General features: G+C 34.0%; 1 protein-coding gene across 13 annotated transcripts in view; it reads left to right on the top strand.

The window, feature by feature from the left end:
* EHBP1 (EH domain binding protein 1) overlaps positions 1-25,386 on the top strand; it is a 333,981-nt gene that overhangs the window by 148,383 nt on the left and 160,212 nt on the right. For 7 of the 13 annotated variants that reach the window (XM_082358000.1, XM_082358006.1, XM_082358005.1 and 4 more), the window contains 2 exons: positions 3,273-3,513; positions 14,655-14,844. In XM_082358000.1, coding sequence (XP_082214126.1) covers positions 3,273-3,513; positions 14,655-14,844 — 431 coding nt within the window. Of the gene's footprint in view, positions 1-3,272; positions 3,514-11,254; positions 11,282-14,654; positions 14,845-25,386 lie in introns of all 13 variants that reach the window. The other 6 variants (XM_082358003.1, XM_082358004.1, XM_082357997.1 and 3 more) reach the window with 1 other exon arrangement.

The raw sequence follows: 25,386 nt of genomic DNA, 5'->3' as shown, positions 1-25,386 counted from the left end.
GTAGTTGTGGTGCATGGGCTTAGTTGCTCTGCGGCATGTGGGATCTTCCTGGACCAGGGGTCGAACCCGTGTCCCCTGCATTGGCAGGCAGATTCTTAACCACTGCTCCACCAGGGAAGCCCTATGACCTATTTTATTTTAACGTATTTTAAATCTTAACGGTTACAGTACATTTTAGAAGTAATCTGGTTCAGCTGCCTCTTTTCATAGATTAAGGAGCTGAGGCCCAGAGGAATTAAGTGATTTGAAGAAGAACTTTAGGTAAATGGAGGTGGAGTTGGAGCTAAGATGGCTAATCAAGTGTCTTCTTTTGACCACAAAGCTTCTCAATTGCATACTAAATACATCTGAGTACACTGAGTTAAAAAAAATTACCAAAATATTTTGAGATATGAGTATTTGAGCTTTTCATTTCAAAATCAAGTAAGTAATTTTTAAAAATATATGTGTGTCTTTTCTGAGGTATAGAAAGGAGTAGCAGATAACATGTATATTGTATTTCTATTTTGGAGAGGTTAAGTGAGGTTAGCCAACCTGATTCAGAAACTTTAATCATGCCTATAGAGCTAAGAAAAAACTTGACAACCAGTATTCTTTTTAAATATATACTTCTTGGAGACTTTAGAATAAGTATTTTCTGTTAGAAGAACACTCATTTTTCTAGAAATAATTTATTAATTTTTATTGATTAAAAACATGCATCCTCAAGTAACAAAAGTAGTTAAAGAAATAAAATGTGTTACAGTTGTTTAGATGGTTTTTGTTTTTGTTTTTGTTTGCTTTTACAGTTTCAGTTCTCTTGTTAGATTCATGACATTCTGTGCTTCAGTGACCCGTTTAGAAAGTTACTAAATGTATTTGTTAGCTTTTATATGAAATAGTCTCATCTTAAACTCTCCTTTCTTGCTATTCTGTCATCTTCAAATCTTGCTCTACAGTTTGAATACTTTCTTGCTTTTGGTTTTGTAACTGATGAACTTGCTTGGATCAATTTTTGTAATCCTCTACCTGAAAGTAAAAATAAAAATCTTATTTCCATTGACAGGTTTTATCAATTTCTTAAGCATTTGAGACTTGGTATTTGTTAATAAAAAAAATTGAATAGGTAAAAACTCTGTAGTCTCTTCTACAGAGAAAAGATAATGCTTCATTTAGATTATTATAAAGATTATAGTGGTCTTTGAGTGTTATCCTGGTCTGACAAAAGATACAGTTACTGAGTCTCTTCTCTAGCATAGGCTGTATTTAAATTCATTTCAGTGTTGATTTATTATGATTTTATGAATTCTCTTTCATACTTTATAATTGCTTCACCATGGTGTACAGAAATTCAATTCAGAGTTTTTTTGTTTTATTTATTTTTTCAATATAAAGACAAAATAAGTTTTCTGGGCTAATGTCTAAAGTATAAGTAAAAGTAGTTTGACTCTAAAATATAAAAATCATAAATATATGTCAATCAAGAGATTTTTCTAACATTTGGATTAAATTGTTTGAAATGTCAGTTATAAAACAGTTATTTTTCTTGAAGATTTTAAAACTGATTTTCTGCCTTCTTCTCCTAGAGTATTTTGTTAGAGTTGCTTGGCATAATTAAAATTACTTTTGAACTGTGATTATCGGCTTTTTGAAACTTTTTTCCAATTTGGTTAAATATTTATATTAGTAAAATACAAATTTTAAACAGTTTTATTATACATTCCAGTTTTTCGTTGGTTTTTTTTTTTTTTTTTTTTTTTTTTTTTTTGCCTCTCCACGTGGCTTAGGGATCTTAGTTTCCTGACCAGGGATTGAACCCGGGCCCACAGCAGTGAAAGCACAGAGTCCTAACCACTGGACCACCATGGAACTCTGCCTCGTTTTTGTTTTAAAATGTTAATAAACATAAAAGTAAAAGAAAAAGCCTGGTACTAAGCACTCCATAAGTATTGTTGGAGGACATGACACTGTTGTAGTGCTTTTTGTGCCGTTAAAGTCAGAGTTTTATTTTTAAGAGTACCTTTGTTTTCAAATTGAAATTTGAAATAGTAAAATTTAGAATTTAGTGGAACACATCTATCTGCTTCTCAGTATGATTTTAATGTGGCTCTTTCAACTTCAGAATTCTTGTTATTCCTTTACGTTATTAAATGAGGTGTATTGATTGGATATGAATTATGTTGAAAAGCCCATTAAAAGCTCTAAAGATTTAAGGACTTGTAGTGTACAGAAACCTGCTCTTTGAAGACTTTATAAAAACAAATTCAATGATATATGGTGTATTTTTTATATATCCAGAATGAATTTTCAGATTCCTAAGTGGTCTCTGCTTGTGTAACTACCAAAGACTCTTCCAAAATTTAATCAATTTTATGTTCTTTTTAAAAACAGAAATTTATATATCAGTTTGAGACGGCAAGCTAGTATAGTGAAATAAATTAAGCAATAATAGAATATTGTACCTCTAAGAAGGTTAAAATTTCCAAAATTGGTATACCATAATGCCAACATTAATAGAGATTCCAAGGGCACTAACAATTCAAAGATGCTATTTTGAAGAGCAGTATTCCTGGAGTAGACAAAGATCTTGGATATCACATCTTCTGGACTTAGCCCCTCTAAAACATTTTTCATTTTTTTTGACAATTTTATGTTGTTTTTTTTTAAACATCTTTATTGGAGTATAATTGCTTTACAATGGTGTGTTAGTTTATGCTTTATAACAAAGTGAATCAGCTATATATATATATATATCCTCATATCTCCTCCCTCTTGCGTCTCCCTCCCACCCTCCCTATCCCACCCCTCTAGGTGGTCACAAAGCACTGAGCTGATCTCCCTGTGCTGTGCGGCTGCTTCCCACTAGCTATCTATTTTACATTTGGTAGTATATATAAGTCCATGCCACTCTCTCACTTCATCCCAGCTTACCCTTCCCCTTCCCTGTGTCCTCAAGTCCATTCTCTGTGTCTGCATCTTTATTTCTGTCCTGTCCCTAGGTTCTTCAGAATCATTTTTTTTTTTTTTTTTTTTTTTTAGATTCCATATATATGTGTTAGCATATAGTATTTGTTTTTCTCTTTCTGACTTACTTCACTCTGTATGACAGACTCTAGGTCCATCCACCTCACTACAAATAACTCAGTTTCATAAAACATATTATTGATCTGCACTCTTTCAACCCCATAGAGTTTATTAATTCAAGATTGAGTATTTTTGAAAACACTAAATATATAAGAAAATATCAGATAGTATTAATTTGATTTAATTCATCTTTTGCTATTGTTTTATAGAACAAATCACTGAAACAGTTTCACCTAAAAAACCAGAAGAATCCTTTTATAATAACAGCTATAATCCCTTTAAAGAGGTACAGACTCCACAGTATTTGAACCCATTTGATGAGCCAGAAACCTTTGTAACTATAAAGGATTCTCCTCCGCAGTCTACAAAAAGAAAAAATATAAGACCGGTGGACATGAGCAAGTACCTCTATGCTGATAGTTCTAAAGCTGAAGAAGAGGAGTTGGATGAGTAAGTACACTTCATTTTGCTATCATCATATTTTAACTAAAGAGATCTTTCTGTAATACACCTTTAGATGGGTAAAAAGAGGTCTGTCCCTGTGTTAATATATAGTTTACAAGTTAGTATCTATCTCATCCCCCATCCAAATTTTTACAATCTTGACCCTCATTCTCCCACCCTCTTCCATATGATTATGTGTGCACCCTAAACTAACAAATGAAGGAAACACGTTCCTGGAATCTCTGGTTAGAATTCCAGTTGTGTCTTCCCACAGCAACCATGTTATACATGATACTTAGGTGTTTTTAATCGATTACTGAAGGCATTACACTTCAGTTATGTTATGGGTCTATTGTGGGAACCAAATAATCATTTATGATATTGATTTGATGAGAAGATTTATTCAAATGCCAAACAATGAGATCATGACATTTATAAATTAGGAATTTTCTGCATTTGAGTCATTATTCTTACCCAAATGAGAGGTTTATTGACCGCAAGCTTAGTATATTAATAGTCATTGTGATTAGGGCTTCTGTTTTACTCAAATCTAGATTGGGGATAGGAGGAAGGTATGTCCACATTGTATTCTGGAGTTGCACATTGCAACCCATGTAGCCGCAGACTGTGGCCCTAAGTATGTTTAAAAAGCAACAGTAAAACTTCCAGCCATGCTGGAGTAGCATAGACTAGATATAGCTTCTGTCTTACACAGCTAAAAAACTGAATAAAATGTATGAAACAACAGTTTTCAGACATTGGACACAAAAAGCACAGGATCCCTGAGAGAACAGAAATGAAGAATGTGAGCCCTACATTTGTCCAAGCTTTATTTATGGGAGAGAACTTCCAACCGCAATTCAGGGAGAGAGAACCCAAACACCCTAGAATCTCCCTGCATTGAGGAGGCAGAGTTTGGACTTTGGAGGTACTAAGGTGGCTAGAACTTGTGGACAGAGTCTCAGAGAGGAACAGGCTACTCATAAAGAGTTTCAGAGATCTGTAGAAAGTTCCTCTTGAGTCTTTAGCTGAGTACTGATCAGAGTACGCATATGAGGAAGTTACTGAGGACAAACAATTAGACAGAACAATCTCTGGAGTTCACCCAGGATCAAGAATAGTTTGGGGGCTTCCCTGGTGGCGCAGTGGTTGAGAGTCTGCCTGCTAATGCAGGGGACACGGGTTCAAGCCCTGGTCTGGGAGGATCCCACATGCCGTGGAGCAACTGGGCCTGTGAACCACAGCTGCTGAGCCTGCGCGTCTGGAGCCTGTGCTCCGCAACAAGAGAGGCCGCGATAGTGAGAGGCCCGCGCACCGCGATGAAGAGTGGCCCCCACTTGCCGCAGCTAGAGAAGGCCCTAGCACAGAAACGAAGACCCAACATAGCAATCAATCAATCAATAAATAAATAAATCTTCTAAAAAAAAAAGAAGTAATTGTACTCTGTATTCATTTAAAAAAAAAAAAAAAAGAATAGTTTGGGTTTCCACCAGCCAGAGAGGAAAGACTTCCTAACTCATGGGACATCAAGTTGAATCCTCAGAAGGGTATTGTCCCAGTAGTGGGGGAACAGCCCTAGACTAAAGGCTGTTCTGGGCCTTCCCAGCAAAGATTAAAAGCAGAGCTCAAAAGAATCAAAATGATTCCACGTAACTGCATCCCACACAAAGCCCCAGAATATTAAAAGGAATACCAAAAAATCAAGCATCCAAAACATAAAATTCACAATGTCTGACAGCCAATCAGAAATGTATCAGGCATGTAAAGAAGCAGGAAGATCTGACTAATAATGAGGAGGAAATTCATTCCTTAGATAGGGATGCAGAAATGGTACAGATGATGGAATTAATAGACAAGTGTGGTAATTTAACTATTATATAAATATACTCCAGATATTTTAAGAAGGTGGAAGAAAGCATAAGCATGCAAGACAAAAAATAAGTCCAAATTCAGTTTATAAAGATGAAATATACAAAATCTGATGAAAAATACACTGGATGGGATTAACGTTAGATACTGCAGAAGGAAGTATTAGTGAACCTAAAGACTTCGCAATAGAAACTCCAGATTCAAACATAAAGTGGGGGCTTCCCTGTTGGTGCAGTGGTTGGGAATCTGCCTGCCAATGCAGGGGACACAGGTTTGAGCCCTGGTCTGGAAAGATCCCACGTGCCTCGGCACAACTCAGCCCATGTGCCACAGCTACTGAGCCTGCGCTCTAGAGCCCTCAAGCCACAACTACTGAGCCCACGCACCTAGAACCCGTGCTCTCAACAGGAGAAGCCACCGCAGTGAGAAGCCCGTGCACCGCAACAAAGGATAGCCCCTGCTCGCCGCAACTAAAAGAAAGCCTGTGCGCAGCAACAAGGACCCAACGCAGCCAAAAATAAAATAAATAAATAAATAAATTTATTTTAAAAAAAACATAAAGGGGAAAAAAATGAACAGAGGATCAGTGGGACGACTTAAAGCAATCTAACGTTAAGTGTAACTGGAATTCCAAAAGGAGAGGAAAGAAGATGAGGGAACAGAAAAAATATTTGAGGAAATAATGGCTAAAAGTTTTAGAAATTTACAAAATATATAAACCTACAGGTCTAAGAAGCTGAATGAACCCCAAAATGAACCACAAGAATGATGAAGAAAACTACTGCCAGGCTTCTCAACAAAAACAATTCAAGTCAGAAGATAGTGGGGTGATATATAAGTACTGAAAGAAAAAAGCCTGCCAACACAAATTTTTATTTCCAGCCAAAAAAAAAAAAGTCTAAGTAATGGACATTTCCAGGCATGAACAAACTGAGATAATTCATCATTATCAGACTTGCTTTGCAAAAAATATTACAAAGAAGTCCTTCAGGCAGGAGAAAAATGACACTACTTGGAAATTTGGATCTGCACAAAGGAATGAAGAGCACAGGAAATGGCAAATAAATAGTATATATAAAATACATGTCTTATTTTTTAAAATCTCTTTAAAAGATAATTTACTTTAAAGTTTAAATAATAATATATTCTGGGTTTGGGAACAGGGGTAGAAGTAAAACATATGACAGTAGTCATACAAAGGCTGAGCATGGGGAAATTGAAAAATACTACTTTAAGCTTCTTATACATGTTATTTGAAGATATACAATATTATCTTTTTTTCACAGATGACATAATTGTTTATGTAGAAAATCATAAGGAATCTCTAAAAAGTCTACTAGAACTAAAAAGTAAATTTAGCAAAGTTACAGGATACAAGATCAGTATACAAATTCAGATGTATTTCTCAATGGTAACAATTAACTATCAGAAATAGAAAATTCTAAAATACTATATACAAAAGCATCCAAAAAACAAACAAACAAACTGAAACGCAAGGATAAATTTGAACAAAGATGTGCAATGCAATACCTGTATGCTGAAAACAGCAAAAGGTTGTTGAAAGAAAACAATGGAAAGAAATATTATGGCCATGGATTCAAATTGATCTGTAGATTCAGTGCTATCCCAATCAAAATTTTGGAGTATTTTTTTGGTAATAATTGATAAAGCTAATTCTAAAATGTATATAGAAATACAGTGGACCTAGAATAGCCAAAACCGTTTTGAAAAAGAACAAAGTTGGAGGACTTATGCTATCCAGTTTCAAGACTCATTAACCAAGACATCATGGTATTGGCTTAAAGTAAACATATAGTTAAATGAAAGAGAATATGAAAGTCTAGAAGTAGATCCACACATATATTGCCAATTGATTTTTGACAAAAGTAGCACAGGAAGTCAGGCAAGGATAATCTTTACAACAAATGGTGCCAGAACAACTAAAGGTCTATATCCCCCCACCCCTCCAGAAAAGAAGAACTACAGTCCTTACCTCATAACAAATGCAAAATTTAGCTAAAAATAGATCATACACCTAAAAGTGAAAACTAAAACACTGGAACTTTTAGAAGGAAGCATAGGAGAAAAATCTTAATGAACTTGGGTTAGGCAAAAATTTCTTGAACAGAATGCAAAAAACAGAGTCAAAGGAAAATAATTATAATTTGGACTTCTTCAAAATTAAACCTTTTTCTGTTTAAAAGACACTTATGAAAATGAAAAGGCATGCCACAGTTTGGCTAAAATTCTTTGCAAAACTCCTATCTGGCAAGACTTCTATCAAGAATATGTAAAGAACTCTTAATAATGACAAACTATCTTTTTTAAAGAGGGAAAAGATTTGAACAGACATTTCACAAAAGAAGATAGAAGAATGGCCAATGTGTACACAAAAAGGTGCCCAACAACTTAGTCATCAAGGAAATGCAAATTAAAACCATATAAGATATCACTACACACCAACTTGAATTGCTAAAATTTAAAAGACTTACTACACCAAATACTCTCAGGGACATGGAGCCACTGGTACTCTCAGAACTCTCAAAGTTCTAAATGGTGAACTATTTTAGAAAACAATTTGGCAGTTTCTTAAAAAGTTAAACATATACCTGTCGACCTAGCTGTTCTAATTCTAGGTATTTACCCAAGAGAAATCAAAGCGTATGTCCACAAAAAGATTTGTGCATGAATATTTTAACAGCTTTATTTATCATAATAGCAAGATACGGGAATAACCCCAGTGTCCATCAATAGGAAAATAGATAAGCAAATTGTGGTATATACATACAGTGGAATACTACTCAGTAATAAAGAACAAACTATGGATACATATAACTGCATGGATCAATCTAAAAATTATTATGCTGAGTGAAAGAAGCCAGACCAAAAAAGAGCATATACTGTATGCTATCCTTTATCTAAAACTCTAGAAAATACAATCTGTATCGAGAGAAGGCAGATGCATAGTCGCCTGAGATTGGAGGTGGAGGGAGATACGGATTAAAAGGGATACAAGGAAACTTTTGGAGAACTGGAAATGTTTGTAGTCTTGATCGTGCTGATGGTTTCACGCTTGTATACATATGTAGAAAACTCATCAAGTTATACTTTTTAAATATGTGCCATTTACTGTATTATATGTACATAAAGCTGTTAAAAAAAAAAAAAGAAAACCACAGCAATGTTTAACTTTATTGACAGAAATACTGTGTCACATGAGTGATTCCTAGCCTGGAATTCTTGGGCTTTTAGGTCTGTTTGTTGAAAATAATTGATGTGGAACAGGGGAGATCTACAGAATATTTAACATTTTTTAAAAGCTAAATAATAATTATATATTTACTTGCAGTGAGGCTATATGGGCCATTGCTTTCCTTGGAAATACTGAATTTTATCATATTAACATTATTTAGATCTTGGGGAAAATAGTTATTTCTTTCAAAATGCAGTGTAGCAGGAAAATCTTTCAAAATATGGAATGTATGGGTTGAGAGGGGAATAATAAAAAGGCTCCTTTGATGTATGAAAGTTAGGAGCAGTTGCTTTGTGTGAAGGGAGAAATGTCCTCCCTCTCCTGTGCATTGGTCAACTCCCATTTTGAGCAGTATTTTAGTTCTAGGTACTGCACTTTACAAGGGGGATTGATGATTCAGAGCGTTAACAGAGTAGAGCAAGAGAGTCATTAAAATGTCCAGAAACCACATCAAATGAGCAGTGATTGAGGGCATAGGTACTATTTGACTTAGAAAAGAGATGGTTTAAGGGAACTATAATAACCAAGTTCAAATATTTGAAAGACTTGTTTGAAAGAATGAGGTAGTTGATTTGTTTTCTGCTGCTCTGGAACTGCATTTTTCAACCTTTCCTCATTTTACAACACATGGCTAATTACTCTCACATGTGCTACATGCTTCCATGGGCATGGCTAGGTTTTGATAAAACCTAAAAACATTCTAACCTCCTATAAGTATGGGAATTACATCATAATAATCATCTGATTCCAAACCCAGGTTGAGATCTCAATACTAATTAAAAACTATACAGGGGTTGAAAAAGTTTGCTCTCCTCTTGCTAAAGTTCTTATATTTGTTTTCTTTTTTTTTTTGAATTTTTGAATTTTATTTTATTTATTTTTTTATACAGCAGGTTCTTATTAGTCATCCATTTTATACACATCAGTGTATACATGTCAATCCCAATCACCCAATTCATCACACCACCACCCCCACCCCCACCCCCCCCCCCCGCCACTTTCCCCGCTTGGAGTCCGTACGTCTGTTCTCTACATCTGTGTCTCAATTTCTGCCCTGCAAACCGGTTCATCTGTACCATTTTTCTAGGTTCCACATATATGCGTTAATATACGATATTTGTTTTTCTCTTTCTGACTTCACTCTGTATGACAGTTTCTAGATCTATCCATGTATATTTGTTTTCTTTGAAATAGCTAATGTGTGATCAAAATAAAATTTCTCGTGGGTGGTGTAGGTGCTGAGTAATAGCCACACACCTAGAGTATTTGAATGTAAATGCAAACTTTAAATACAAGCATTCAGTCATTCCAAGATGCATGAATATTACACAACATACACACACCCTCCTCTCTCCTATTAACAAATTAAAGAGACATCCAATGTTTGCTTAAACTTTTAAAATGCCTTAATAAAAACTAAAATCAGAATGACTAGGTGTTTCCTTTTGGCCATTCTTTTTTCCACATGAAAGTCATAGCCTTTACAAAGTTTCCCATGAATAAAGAGCATTCTAAACTGCTCAATCATCTGAGGTTACCAGAGGTAGTCTATAAACACTCAGCTTTTTTGAAGGAACACATCCATAAATTCTAAAGATTGCTCATCAGCTAATGTCCAGAAAGAACTCTGTGTTAATTACTCACTTGGTATTTCTCATCTTTTTCTCCAAAAGTTTGTAGGTCCAACTTAAGTAGCAGAAATCTTCCAGAATTTATTCTTACTTTAGTAATAAACTTATGACCTTTCATCAAGTGAAAAGCCTATATGACTCATCTTCCATTACCAAACTCTTCCTGGATCCTCTGACATAAAACTCTCACAAATAAATAGTGCTGTGTTCTTTGATGTTCTAAAACAACCTTCAGAAGCTCAGCATTATCCATGAGCTCTGAGGAGAAAGTATACACCCTTCAGGGCTTTTAGCACATGTCCTTTACACTTAGCAACTGTATGGTTTGCTCAGCTTTCTCGTGTTTGGGGGTTAGTTCAGCCATTCTGGTTATGTAGCAAAAATGAAAACTAATAGGGCAGTAATATTTTTCAAAACATTTATAAAGTGACTTTTGAGGTCCAGCATGAAATCATTTCTAGTATGGTTGTGTGTCAGTTTCTCAAGGGAAATTGTCATTGAAGTTTATTCAGGGAAGCTACACACTCATTTTAGTACATTTGAATTGTTTTTTCAGAGAAAAATAAGTTTTCAAATTGAGAGGAAAAGACTACAGATTTTGTTCCACCCTTGCTTCACTATGTTTGCTAGTACTGTTTCTAATCAACTTTAGTTTTTCTTTCTATAATTCTTTTTCTTGGATTAATTATATTTTTAAACAACGAATAATGTCATTTAAAGTTATTCTGTCCAGTTTTCCATTTAACATAACTGATGAGTTTTTAGTTCACAGTGAGTTAATGATATAACTAATCTATTACTCAAGTGTACAGTATAAGAATAAAAATAATTCTTGTTTATTCAGAGTGATGTAAGAAGCCTTGAAACAGATTATTCAGATCATAGATGATAACAGAATGTGGAAATTATGCTAATTCCTTAAATAATTGTTTCTTACTGTTTAAGTATTTTTTTAATGTATTTATCAGATATTATATAATTCTTGTCATTACAGAGAAGGGAGTACTGTTCATAATCACACGTATGTACTATTCCTATTTACTCTTTTTAAAATAGCACTTTTTAAATTGAGATACATGTCACATGACATAAAATGCCACACTGTAAAGTGTACACTTCAGTGGTTTTTAGTTTGTTCACTGTGTTGTGCAACCATTATCACTCTCTAATTTCAGAACATTTTTGTCACCCCAAAAAGAAATCCCATATATATTAGCAGTTAGTTCCAATTAATCTTTTTCCCCATCTCCTGAAAACTACTAATTTACCTTCTGTCTATATGGATTTGACTATTTTGGATATTTCATATACATGGAAGTATATCCGGTTCACTCTTAGAGAGTAGGAAATTAAGTTTTAGTTAGAAATCTCTGATCTAGATGGAGGATCATTTAAAGCCCTTGTAAGTAGAGGCTTCTTGTCCTTATTATGATTTAGTACCTAACCAGTGGTGCCTAGAACACTGTTCTCTCACAGGTGGCTTGCAGGCCTGCAGAGATACTGATTCCCCTAGTATTCTTGGCTGTCAGGCATGGTCTGGGGCAGCTGGAGTCCTTGGTACCTTCAATTTCCAGCAGCTTCCTGTGTTCACTCTAGCATAGCATACAAATTTCATTTTTACTACATGTCATACTGTAAAATGGATTGAGAAACACAGCTCTGATTGTTTCAAGAAAATGTCCATTTTGTTATGTTTCTAGTATTATGAGCCTGAGGAACCAACTTTGGAAATTAGTTTATCTGAGCTGTTCTACTTGCATTTACCTTCAATATACAAAGAATACCAATATTCAAGTGGTTAGAGGGAGGCAGGAAGACATGAAGAAAAAGGACGGTATCTAGATATCTTTGTTATACATGCTAGATAAGTTTTATAAAAGTTTCATGCAACTTAGTACTGTAAATTCAATTATATAAAGCGCACTGAAAAAATTGCCTGTATAAGGAATTCTGTCATTTTTTTCTCTGTTAAGCACAGATCCTTTTGTAAGAGAAATATCTATCCTCTAACACTTCTAAGTTTTTTTTTAAAAACTAACCATACTTATATGACAAATTAATAATGAATATTGTAGCAGCTACCGTCTTTACAAACTACTGTGGAAATTTGTTATAGAGAGGTGTAACCAGGAATAATTTTTTAAAATATCACCCAAATAGTTCACATGATTCAATTAATTCAGTTAGATTGTAGTGGGTTTGTTCAGTCCTGAAACATTTAACATCAGTTAGCAAATAGTAAGTTTTGAGGGGGAGAGGGGAGATGTTTTTCTTTTCTAAGTTTTAGAGTTAAAAAAACTTTTTTAGCCCATTTCTTTATTTTTACCTCCCTTTGAACTACTCTTAGAGTTTGCAAAATAACTCTGCAAGGCCTGAGCAGAGGTGAGAGGGATTCTGAGGCTATATCCCCAGCTCAATGGGAAGGAGTCACAAGACACTAACTGTTGAAATGAGTACAGAGTGAGAGTGACATCACAAGTATGGTATATTTGGTCTAGATACACTTGGTCCCCTGAGTCTTGTGAGAGCTGACTGACTTTAGGCAGAGATGTAGATACTTCGTTATTGGTTCTAAATGAATCTGGTACTGTTACAGTTAAAAGAACATGCATAACTGAACACAGAAGGCTATCACCAGTACAGACTTTATATAACTAAGTGGAGTTCCCTTGGTATAATTATTATGTTTGGGTGATCTGGTTCTTAGCTTTGCAGACTCAGAAATTCTCTTGTTACTGTGCATAAAGATACTGAATTTTAGGGAACAGACTGGTGTTGGGGAAAAAAATGCAACAAACAAATAATAGCCAGAATAAAAGTTATTACTGTGTAACAGAAAGAATAATCATCATAAACACCAGATACTTGTGTTTACGGATAAGTAACTAGAAAAATATCTACTCATAAAGGGAGTTAACAAGGAAGATTTTCTGCCTGGGCTAGACTCAGGTAGAGAAAAAAAAGACATCCCTAAGAAGTTATAAGCATAGGCCTACCTTCATGTGGATTTGACGTTATGCTGGCAGGATGATCTGGGAACCCGCAAGCCAAGAAAGTAAGAAACAAAGTGGCTCCTAAACTGCTTGGCAAATGCAAGCATGAAACACTCTGAACAGAGGGACTCCCAGCAACTACACAAGGTTTCCTCAGATCAAGTCCTGAACTCACAATCTAGAATTACAAAATACACAAGGAAATAGTTTACTAAGAGAAAGAGTCAGGAGACAAAAGAAACACAAGGATTATAAGTCCAAGGAATTCAGATGATAGATTTATCAGATAGAGACTATAAAATAAATATGTATAAATGATTAATGAGTCAGATCTTTTGTACCTAAGGTATTATACACACAGCCGTATGAAGAAATATGCTTATGAAATTTAAAATTCATGGAGAATTGAACATTAAATTAGACACAAATGAAAAGTGAAGAAGTTAACTGGATTATAGATGTGAAGGAATTATCTAGAATGTAGTACAGGAGGAATAAAAACTTGTAAAAATATGAAGGAGAGAGGTAATTCAACATATATTTAATATGATTTTCTAGAGAAGAGAATAGAGAAAATAAAGAAGAGGCTATCAAAGATATAATGGCTGATAATTTTTCAGAACTAGTGAAACACATGAATCTCCAGACACAGGACATTCAAGGACTCTGAAACAGGATAAATTTAAAAGAAATACACACTTAGACATTTTCTAGTAAGATTGCTCAAAACCAGAAATAAAGAGATCTTAATCTTAGCAGCAACCAGAGACAAAAGATGACTTACAAAAGAGCAATATTAAGCCAACAGGGGGCTAATAGTTCAAAGTGCTGAGATGAGTTAACTAACAACTAGAATAAACTACCCAGCTAAACTGTCATTTAAGTATGAGGCTGAAATGAAGACATTTTCAATGCCTGGAAGAATTTGCTATTAAAGGAACCTCACTGAATGAACTTCTAAAAGATGGTCCCTAATGGGAAGGGAATTTAACACAGAGGAAGAGAAGAAATTCAAGAAAAAAAAAGTTTGGTGAGGGAGCATAAAAAAAAAAAAAAATCAATGTTTTCTCATCTTATTTCCTTTTCTGTGGGTGTGGAGAATATGTAGGATTTACTCTTATTACAAACATTTTCCCAAGGGTCTGTATATAGCAGAGCTGAGTATGACTTTGTATTTTAAAGATTTAAAAATACTTTTTAAAGGGGAAAGTTTTATTGTTAATGATTAACAAAACAAAAGATTGAGAGTGCCTATTTCCAGATTGTAAGTTATCATTGGTTTGGGTTTTTCCTTATCGTTTTCAGCATGTTCTAGTTTTATAAATGAAAATATTATAGTATTTTAATTGGGAGTAAACTACTTTTATAAAGACATTTAACAATAATTCTTCTTTCATTTAGATCAAATCCTTTTTATGAACCTAAACCAACTCCTCCTCCAAATAATTTGATAAGTCCAGTTCAAGAACTGGAAACTGAAAGGAGAGTAAAAAGAAAAGCCCCAGCCCCACCAGCCATCTCACCAAAGACAGGAGGAGTAAATGAGAACACAGTTGTGTCTGCAGGAAGAGATCTCTCCACTTCTCCTAAGGTAGGAGTTTAATCTTAGTAAAACATGTATTAGTGTTTGCTTGTTTTCCCCATGCAATTTAATTCAAATTAAGAAAAGTCATTATTAGCTATTTTTGATGATATAAAAGTAAAATATAAGTAAATCCATTATACTGCAACATTGTATATACGTTTGGGAGTCTATAAATCTATGGTACAGTATGGATTGGATAGTTTGGGTTAAGATTTGTTTTTAAAATGCTGTCTTGAAATCAGAGGAAGAAAGGCATTGTGATTGTAGCATTGGTGCTTTGAAGAAAGGATACTTTAAAACATCTAGGCATGAGAAACAGCTTACTCTAATACAGAGGAAGAAGTAGAAATCATCTTTTGATAAATGTACTAGAAAGATTGAGGCTCAGTGCAGAGAAATGCTTTGCCGAAGAATATCAGTATTGTCATTTTGGTTTATGTCAGATTACAATTTTGGCCTTATTGTCATTATTTTTTAGAAATATTAATGGATAATAACTTAACAGAAAGGTAAAGCACAGTGTTGAGACAAAGTCTAAAGCTTTTAAATGGTTTGACTGCAAATAGTATATCTTTCATGTGTAAGGTAGAGATGTTGGATTTAGCAAGTTTTTTTAGGTAAATAACTCATGACCATACTCATGAGTCTTTTGTTGTTGGTGTTGTCACCATATTACATTATTTAATTCTCACAGGTAGTTAGGGGGGAAATGAAATGAACTTGACCTCAGAGGGATAAAGATCATGGGTTCCCCAGCCAGTAGACAGGATTGGAACTGGCATTTCCATTAATTATGCGCTATCTGGACCATATTCCACCTCAGGTGCCTGGGCTGCTGCTTTTCTCAAGGGCATCAAGGTTCAGTAGTTCCTCTTGGTTTTTATAGTTCATTCTGTGTCTTTCATTAAATGCCAGAGTTCTGAAATAGTTTATTTGTTTGCTTTTATTTTCGTTGTTTTAGAGGGAGAGTGAGTGAGTTCACTGAGGTCCTCACTCTGCCATTCTAGAAGTCAGTCTACAGGTGTGTTTTTATACCAGCTGTTTTTTAACTGTGTGAAACTTTAGGAGGAGCAATTAGGACTAAATTCTGTCTTGCTATTGTCTAGGAAAAGTGGAGGTGGGGTCTATAAATGAAAGCAGCAGATAGAAATATAAAGCAAAGGAGAGGGTCAATTCCTATACCCATGAGAGCAAAAATAAAGACAGTAACTGAGGCATTAGTCAGAATCAAGAAGCTATGTAGGAGCTTTATCCATTCTAACCATCAAGAATGCCTACACCTGTCCCTTGTTTCCCTGAATCTCTGCTCCGTTGCCTACTCCCTGACCCATCCCCCTTCTGTAGTCCATTGGAGTTTGAAGCTAATCACGAAATCCTAATCCCTTTATAGGGGAATGGAAAGGGACTTAACAGTACTTTATTGTGTGCCAGGCAATGTTCTATTACTTCATTTGATCAGAACAGCCTAAGAAATACATACCATTATCTCCTTTTTACATATGAGAAACTGAACTTTAGTTAAGTAACTTGCTCAAAGTGATAAAACTAGTATTGACAGTGCCAGGATTAAAATTGAGGTCTTTTGAGTCTAAAACCCACGTTTCCCATTGTGCTGTTCTATGTCTAGAGAGGTATTTCCAGTTCCAAGTTGGAACTCTAAATTCTTTTTTCCATAGAAACATGGTTACACACGGTGATTAGGTTCTGTTGTAGTAAAGTATAACATAGCTATTTTTTATATTATTTTGAGGATAGTGTTCCATTGTAGACACATTGTGGAATAAATGATGTTTATGGAGAAAGCTGAGCATTTTACCACCATGCTTCTCTTAGAAAATGCCTCATCATGTTCAGACACAGACAGTAGAAACACAATCAGTCATATCCACAGTAATCTGCTGATCTGGAAGTTAGTTTGGATAACTCAACTATGTGAAACACAACTGTCAAAGATTAATTTAAAAAAAGATTGCTGATATATTATTAAATGAAAAAACAAAGTGCATAACAGAGTATAGTATGATAGCTTCTGTATGCATAAAATTTTATTTAAAAGGCTTTATTCACACATATATATATAGACACACATACACGCTCATATACCTTATGGAAGGAATCACAAGTAACTTAATAGTGGTTACCTTTGAGGAGAAAGGTCTTGGTGTAATGGCAGGTACGCACAAGATTGAAGAAGCCATTTCTTTTCCTTTTTTACCTTTCTATGTTGTTTAATTTTTTGAACTTTATAAATGTTTTTCTTTTCTTTTTGTTTGTTATACTCAGAGGTTACTGAGTAATGAGATCATGGATCTTTTTTGTTGTTGCCTTTTGTGCAAGATACCAGATGACATTTCCCCCCAAAAATTCATCCTTCAGAATAGAAGAAGTCACTCTTAGGTTTGACAAGTGGTATTAGTTTGGGGGTGGCCTGGGGTTCCATCAGACACCTCAGTGTTATGCACTGGAAACCAGGTATAGAGGCTTAGCAGCAGGTCACTAGGCCCACTGTTCCACTTCCATAGCACGAATCTTTTTATTTTTTATATTTATGTAAGATTTCATTTGAAAAAAAAAAAAAGTGGACCATCGCCAAACCAAAAAAGAAAAAAAAGAAACTGGAAGCTACTAACTACACAATTAGGTATGAGATAAGGAAGAAGGTTAGAATCAATGGCATACTGACAATGATAAAAGATGATAAATGACAGCTGAGAAAGCACAGTGGCATGGGGCTTATTCATCGTAGGAGTAGACCTGTATATATATCCAAGTAGTCCTGAAGACTTTGCAGTATTAAAGTTTAGTAAAATAATTGACCATTTTGGCAACCTTGAGTCAACATGAGAGTCTTATTATGCTTTGTATACAATATTCTGTTTAGGAAGGCAGGAAAGTGTCATAAAAATATTTCCATTAAAATTAGAGTTCTGATGCTTAAAAAGGTATGCTTCTTGGTCAGTTATTCTCCTTATTTGTAAACTGAAAAGGAGGCAACAGTTCAAATAAAGCTTTTGAAAAAAAAACCGGACTCAAATTTTAGTTGAATAATAAAAGGATATTTACATCACAGTTGTTTTAGATAACAAAATGCCAAACTGCACTCAATGGCAATTGACTGCAGAGGCTATTCAGTGTCATAGAACAAGTGCTTAGCCAGATGATTAATTTCCCCCACCTGTCACCTGAAACTACTTATTTTTAAGAAAATTTATGAAAAAGAACCAAGACCAGGATTTAAAACAAAGAGATAATTTTATTTACAATATTTACAGTATTGTAAATTAAATTCAAACTACCCCCCTAAAGGCAGTTAAGGACCCCTCGTTGTTATAGATCGACATACCCTCACTTCAGACCATTGATTTCTGCATTTGTAAAATGAGGAGACCATGAAACTTTTTAAGACAGCTTAGGACAAAAGACCAATATTTAGGGAAGTAACCTGACATTCAAAGCACAAGCATGCAATAAAATAAAATGGTAAATTAGGCTCAGTGGTGGCTGACCACCATTTACTGACTGTGAATATGAGTTAATAAGTATATAAGTCTGAACTCCTAGATATGATTCATGCAATTTAGTATAAAATGCAAGTCAGGTTATAAGAGCTTAGGAACATAAGTGAAATTGTTGCCAAATACATCTGCAAAGGTATATATTAAGCACTGTATACCCAATTCCATAAAAATCACAGTATTAACAGCCAACTATCAATGACAATAAAGAATTCAAAAGAATTACACTTACGCTTATGATAACATGGAGAGGAGTCTCCCTGCACATTCGATGATGAAATGAGCCTGGTCACATGGAGAAGGGCTCACTCAAAGATCCTGATTAGTACAGCTCCAGCGATTGACCATGATACTTCTGTCCACTTACTCCATCTCTAAAAGTGGAAACCTCATTCATATCTCAAGACCCAGCTAAGTGACTCAAGCCCTCACTCATATTGTTACCTCTTTCTAGAAAGCGCTGGTAGAGACCCAAGTTTTATACTTGGATGTTTTTGAGTACAGATTGCAGAAACTGTGAGAAGCCCAGGGTAAACCAAAGTCAGAGTTACACACAGTAGTCCCCTTGATTGATTCTACCAGCAATTTCAAACCACAAAGCAAACACCCTTTTCATACCCTTTATACATAAAGGCCTCCTTCTAGAAAGTTCTTTACCTCCATTTCTGTCTGTGCAAAACTGTGCAGAATGGTGCCTATGGGCCATTCATGCTGAAATACAATAAGCACACAACCAAACTATTAATTTCCTCACATGTAAGTTGAAAATGCCTCACATCTTCCAAAGAAAATCATTAAAAGATGAAGATCAAAATTTAATTGAATACAATACCTTATAAAATAAAATGCTAAACTGCATTCAGTGACAGCTTGCAGAGGGTGAGATAAGGGTAAGCTTAACTTACCTGTAAAGTTTTTATTTACTGGAATACCTTACCAGAATACCCTGTTCCTCAATAATACAGAATAAATAGGGCACAGCTGTATGTATCACCTGTTCTATTGGTTATTATTCTTTTGGTTATGACTAATAGAAACAAGCCATTTTGTTGAATTTTTTTTTTCTTAAGCAAAAAGGATAACTTGTTACGAAAACACAAGGAAATTTTTGCAGAACTGTAGGTAGAAGATACAGCTGGTTCTTTCAGACTGCAAAGGGCTTTTAAGTGGGTTACTGCTACTGTGCATTTGTCAGATTTGCCCCATTTGTGCACCAAGGCTGAGATTAGAGACAAGGCAAGGCAGTGCCTAGAGCATAAGATTTAAGGAGGCATTCACTTTTAGGGTGGTGCAGATGCAGAGTCTTCATTTGCACCCCCTGTGAAGAGGTGTCTCCTTAAATTTTGTGCCCCAGGAGCCTCTCTTGCCTTGCCCTAGTCAAGGCCCTACAGTGCACATGTCCAAATATATTTTAGAATTGACATTGTAGGTGCCAAAAAAAAAAGTTTCTCAGTAACCTCACCAGTAATGCTATGCTCTGAAAACTACCGTGCCTTTTCAGACAACATTGTATTAACGTAGTAAACTGATTTTGAAGGGAATACTATTCAACTTTTGATAGCTTGGGTTTTTTGTTTGTGGTTTTTGGTTTTTGTTTTTGCATTCTACCGTACTGTTTCTAGACTTCTTTCTGCTCAGTTGCAGAATTTGCCTCTTGATTTTTCTGACTGTATTCAGTGGAAGAGAGAAAATGTTACATTTTGCTTAAAGAAACAAACCATGATTAGGGTGCTTGCCTTTTGAAACAAATTTTGTAGAGTAATTAGGGGTGATTTTGAAAGGTTGGTCTTTTATATCACTATATTCCTGAGTAACTAAATAGGTGCCTGTTACAGTTTTCCAGTTGAGGATTGGGAAAAAAAGTGCCACCACATAGAAAAAGAGCCTGAATAAGGTAAATAATTTGAGCACGTTAATGACTCAGTTTGGCATGTTTGCTAAAAGCTTTATGAAGGCTAAGGAGTTAGCAATAAATGGTAAATTGAGTGTTATTGATGTATATTGGCAGGATCACTTTAGGGTACATTACTGATGATAAATGTGAACGAAGCACTGATTAGCTCACCCTTTACTGCATGAAGAAGAGGAATATATTTAGAGCATTTGAACAGATTCATACAAACTATGACAGAAGCCTTCTCAGTTCCCAGTATTGGATAAATTTCACTCCATAATAATAAGAAACAAACAAAAAAAAAGAAAGAAAGAAAAAGAAAAGACCCACAACAGCATGCACAGCAGGGCCAGGACTAGGGTGAGGCAAGAGAAGCAACTAGGGTGCATAATTTAAGGAGCCACTAACTCTCAGGGTAATGCAAGTGTAAACATGGCACTTGTTTAAACCCCAGAGTTAGTGTCTCCTTAAATTTTGGCAATAGATGCCTGATTCATAAGTGGACACTCACAATGTTATGCATGAACCTGAAAATGAACACCTCCTTAAATTTTGTAAATAAATAAATAAAATAAAATAAAATAAACTGATCAAGAAAAGAAAAAGGGACTGATCCTAGCATCAGAGCAAATGACCTTCTGTAAAACAAACTTAGCACAGAAACAAAAGTTTTTTAAAAAAAAAACTTCTAATCTGTATTTTTAGTGTGATTTGACTGGACATTCTATTAATAAATTAAACAAGAGCAAGTACCAAAAATAATGATCTGAGACAAAATATTAATATGGGTGAATCTAGATTAATAATATATGGGTTTTTATTGTACTATATTTGCAACTTTTCTGTAGGTTTGAAATTTTTCCCCCCAAAATAGTAAAACGTAATCATTTGAGAATAGGAAAGATCTCTTGGATATGAAAAAACATAATTTTCTAATTTTAAAATTATAAACAACTGATAGTATATTGCAGAACATCAAATTAATGAGTTAGAAAACAAACTTGAAAAATTCTCTTTAGAATTCAAGGTGAAAAGATGAAGAGGTTAAAATTATGGGAGGAAAAATAAAGAATAAAGTCAGGAGATTCACTATATTTATAGTAGGGTTATAGAAATAAGAATAAAAAGAGGGAAATAATTTACCAAAGAGAGAGAAGATATTTTATATGAGGCAGAGAAAGATTTGAGTCTTAGATTAAAAGCACTCACAAGTACCTGGCAAGATGAATGGAATGAGATCCAAACCTAGACATATTCCTATAGTACTTTTAAATTTCAAAGGCAAGTTACCTACAAAGGGAAGATTTCACTATCAGATGCTTTTATAACATTAAATGCTGGAGACAGTGGAGCATGTTTACATAATTAAAAAAGAATAAATATCTGTAAAAGGTTTGAAACACATCAAATATATAAAAATTCATGATTTTGTAATGTTAATACCAAAATAATTGACTTTTGAAGTTGCTAGGACACCAACTCATTATTGTGTAAATTGATAAATAAAGGAAAAAGATCAAGTACTCATCTTGACTTTTCTTTATAAAATGTATTTCAAGATAATTAAATAGTTGGTGAGGGAAAGTTCTTCCCCATAGAACAATTTTAGCTATGAAATACAGATAGACTGATATCACTGGAAAACTCACCATTTCATAATCCCTAATGAAATAATGGATCTAGCAACAGTCAGCATGGCTGATAAAATCATTAGTGAAAAGGTTTTATAATAGATGAATGGATCAGGCTGATACTTAACTGTAGTGATCTGTAGTGATCAATCTTAATGTAATTAAGAGTAAGGCAGTCAGGCATTTTGTGCTTCCTGATACATTGCAATAGCAAGTATATAGGACTACCATAAGTATACTTGCCAAAGAATTAAACTTGAGATCTAGTCAAGCCACTGGTTATAATAACTACCAGTTTACAAGAAATACTGAGGGGTAGAGGAGCATGTTAAATGACACCATGAAGATGAAATCAACCAAAATGGAATGTGGGAAATTCCTTAGTAACTTTTGAACTTGCATCCAGTTAATTACATATTCTCGAACCAGACAGAACTAACTTTGAAAGAACTACAGAAAGAAACAAGTAGTCCATATCATAGTGAGAAATTATAGCACATCTCTCTCTATAACTGATGGAATAGGCCAACTAAAAAATATCAGTAAGATTTAAAGACTCAACAATTTTGACCTCATAAAATACTACACCATAGAATTCATTTCTTTACAGAGAGTGACTATATTTTAGGCTCTAAAGTAAATTTTCAACAAATTTCAGAGGATTGGAATTACGTTTTCTGCCCAAAGTGCAATTAATGTAGAAATTGATTAAAAAAAAAACAATAGCTAGAACAAACCCATATATTTGAAAATTAATATATATACTTTCAAATAAACTATAGGTCAAAGAAGAAATCATAACAAGATAAACTATAAATCCAATGAAAATTTTTGGTTTTACTACTTGATGTGTTGATGAGGAAGATATTTATAATCAAATTGAACTCCTTTAGTCGTTTCTATGATGGTTTTATGTTTACTTAAACTTCTTGCTTGGCACTGTTTTTTAATACAAGTCCTAACTTGAAAGGCTTGAAGAACAAGCCTGACATGCTTGAACTTGAACTTTTGAGAAGGCTCAAAAACAATCACAGTACAGTTGAGTTAATGGAGCAACTAGATATCATAAGATGGCTTAATATTCCTTTTACTGTCTGTTTCCATGGCATTCAAGCAAGAGTTTAGGACATATTTTCAATGGTAGTAGATATTCTTTAACTAGCTTATGTACAGGAGGCCAAACTACTGTGGGATATGTAAACTCTTTAATACCTGGATTAACAGTTGTAATCTAAGGATTAATATATATACTATATATTGTCTTCTTTAGTGCCATTTTCATTAAGGGTGTGTGAGCATGTTCTTTGCAAACCTGCATGTAGTTAGATCATTACATTAGGTCTTAAGTGTGTAACCCAGGAATCTTTTGTATCCTTTAAAAAAAAAATTCTAATATCGCTCAACATAGTGCTGCAGAAAGAAGACTTTAAAGTTAGATAAACCCCTCTAATAATGATCTTATTGAAAAGCAAAGCCAATAATTGAAAATACATTGTGAATAAATTAATAATTCTTTGAGAATGTAAACTTATAAAGTATTTGATACTTTAATAAGTAAGTTTGTAGTACTACTTTACAGTGAAATTTCTTTACAGTAAAATTTATATTTCTGTTCTAGTACTAAATTCCACAGTTTGGGACCATTCTCATGCCCAGAATGCCTCGTGAAGCTCAGAAATAATTGTTTATCTGTACTACATCAGAATTTCTAATTCTAAGATGTATTAATTTGGATAAAAATCCTAAAGCTATTTCTCCACCTCCACCCCCACCAGCAGCAGTAGATGCTATTGAAGTGGAAACGTGGAAACTCTTTAGTGTTTGTCTGCTTACCTCTTTACTGCTTTGGAAAACTTAGGTTTTAACATAGCTGGGCTTTTTTTTTTTTTTTTTTTAACAAGGACCATCTACATTTAACTTCTTATATTAAACCTCATAAGTACACAAAACAGAAGAACCTCATATAATTGAGTGATTAGTATAAGCAACAGAGTTTATTTTTAATTTTAATAGAAAACAGTTTATTCTTTCATGTACTCACAGTAACTTGAATTATTAAACAGAGATCTTCATTTGGCCCAACTTCAATGTGCACTTAAGATTTTCACACAAGGTAAAAAAGTTTTTTCCATCATATATTGTTCCCTTTATATATATTTGTTTAAAACGTGTTAATATGTTTAATTTACTTAACAAAACTTCACCTTATACAGCAGATGTTACCTTCATTTCAGCCCATACTATTCTCACAAATTTAGAATTGACTAAAACAAATAAAATCTTTTTAGTATAGATGTTACTTTACTTATTCGCTTTTTTTCCCAGAAAAAGTGTGCTTCCTATAGAACACCTCTAAATTTTTTTGGAAAGAAAAAATTACTTTAAAATACATACTTATTTAATACAACTTGACATACCATGTCCTACGCATTACCAATTCTGTATTAATAATATTTGAATGATGAGGCTTTAGAGTATACATAACCAAAGATGATACTAGTATATTTCTTAATTTTGAAAATATTAATTCAGACACATGAGAACTTTGTAATTTCCATGAGAAGCAACCATAACTTTGATAAGCATTAGCCATAAAAAGACATTCATGGAAATTTTTAAAAGATAGTTTTCAATAGAAGTGTCATTTTTATATGACTCTGAAGTCAAGCTTTTAGTTACTCTGAAGGAAGCATCAAAAGTAGTCTTACACTAATTCTTAGCTTCTTAACACCTCAAAAGAAGGCAAAAGCTTAAATGAACAGTATAAGGTTTGCCAAATAGTTCAAAATAAAATTTCCTTTGAGTGCCATAATTAAATTTTATTTATCATCAAGACATCATTAATAACCCGATTATTTTCATTATAAGAAATACTCTCATGTATGTACATTTGTATAATGTTTTTAAAGGGTATGAGATGCTAAAGTGCTGTAAAATAGAATCTGAAAACTTCTCAAGAGTTAACATCTTTTGATACTGGGTTAGAGACAGCAGTCATTTGGAATGCTACAGCAAGCAGTTCAGCAGTACTCATTGCTACTCTTACTACAATATGAACATGAAGTAAAAATAAATTATTTATCCTACTAAAATCATATTATTTATCTTAAAATTTGCCAGGACAAGGGGCAGTGTATTTCCAATAAATATTTGTTAATGATAAGTTTATTGATTTTGCTTAGGTGAGAAATAAACCAATTCAAAAATGGATGAAACAGAAAACAAAAAGAATAATTATATTTCTTTTTCTAAGAAAGAAGTGTTATATAGAAGTGGCTTTCAAAGTGTTTTTTTTTTTTTTTTTTTTGTATGGGGAAGGTGAGGTTAGAGGGAGTCCACTAAACACAAAACATCTTAAAAGACATCTGGGGACATGCCTGTCCTCGTGTGCTACTTCATACATTCATTTTTTATATAGCCCTTACTCTATGCAAGGAACTATACTATGAACTAGGAGGAAAAACATGACTAAGATGAAGTCTTTGTCTTCCGCCGTCTCTCAACCTAC

The sequence above is a fragment of the Balaenoptera borealis genome (assembly GCF_965194805.1).
Source record: "Balaenoptera borealis genome assembly, chromosome: 15".
Lineage (NCBI taxonomy): Eukaryota > Metazoa > Chordata > Mammalia > Artiodactyla > Balaenopteridae > Balaenoptera > Balaenoptera borealis.
The sequence above is the reverse complement of the archived record's forward strand: the minus strand, read 5'-3'. Positions and strand labels throughout refer to the sequence as shown.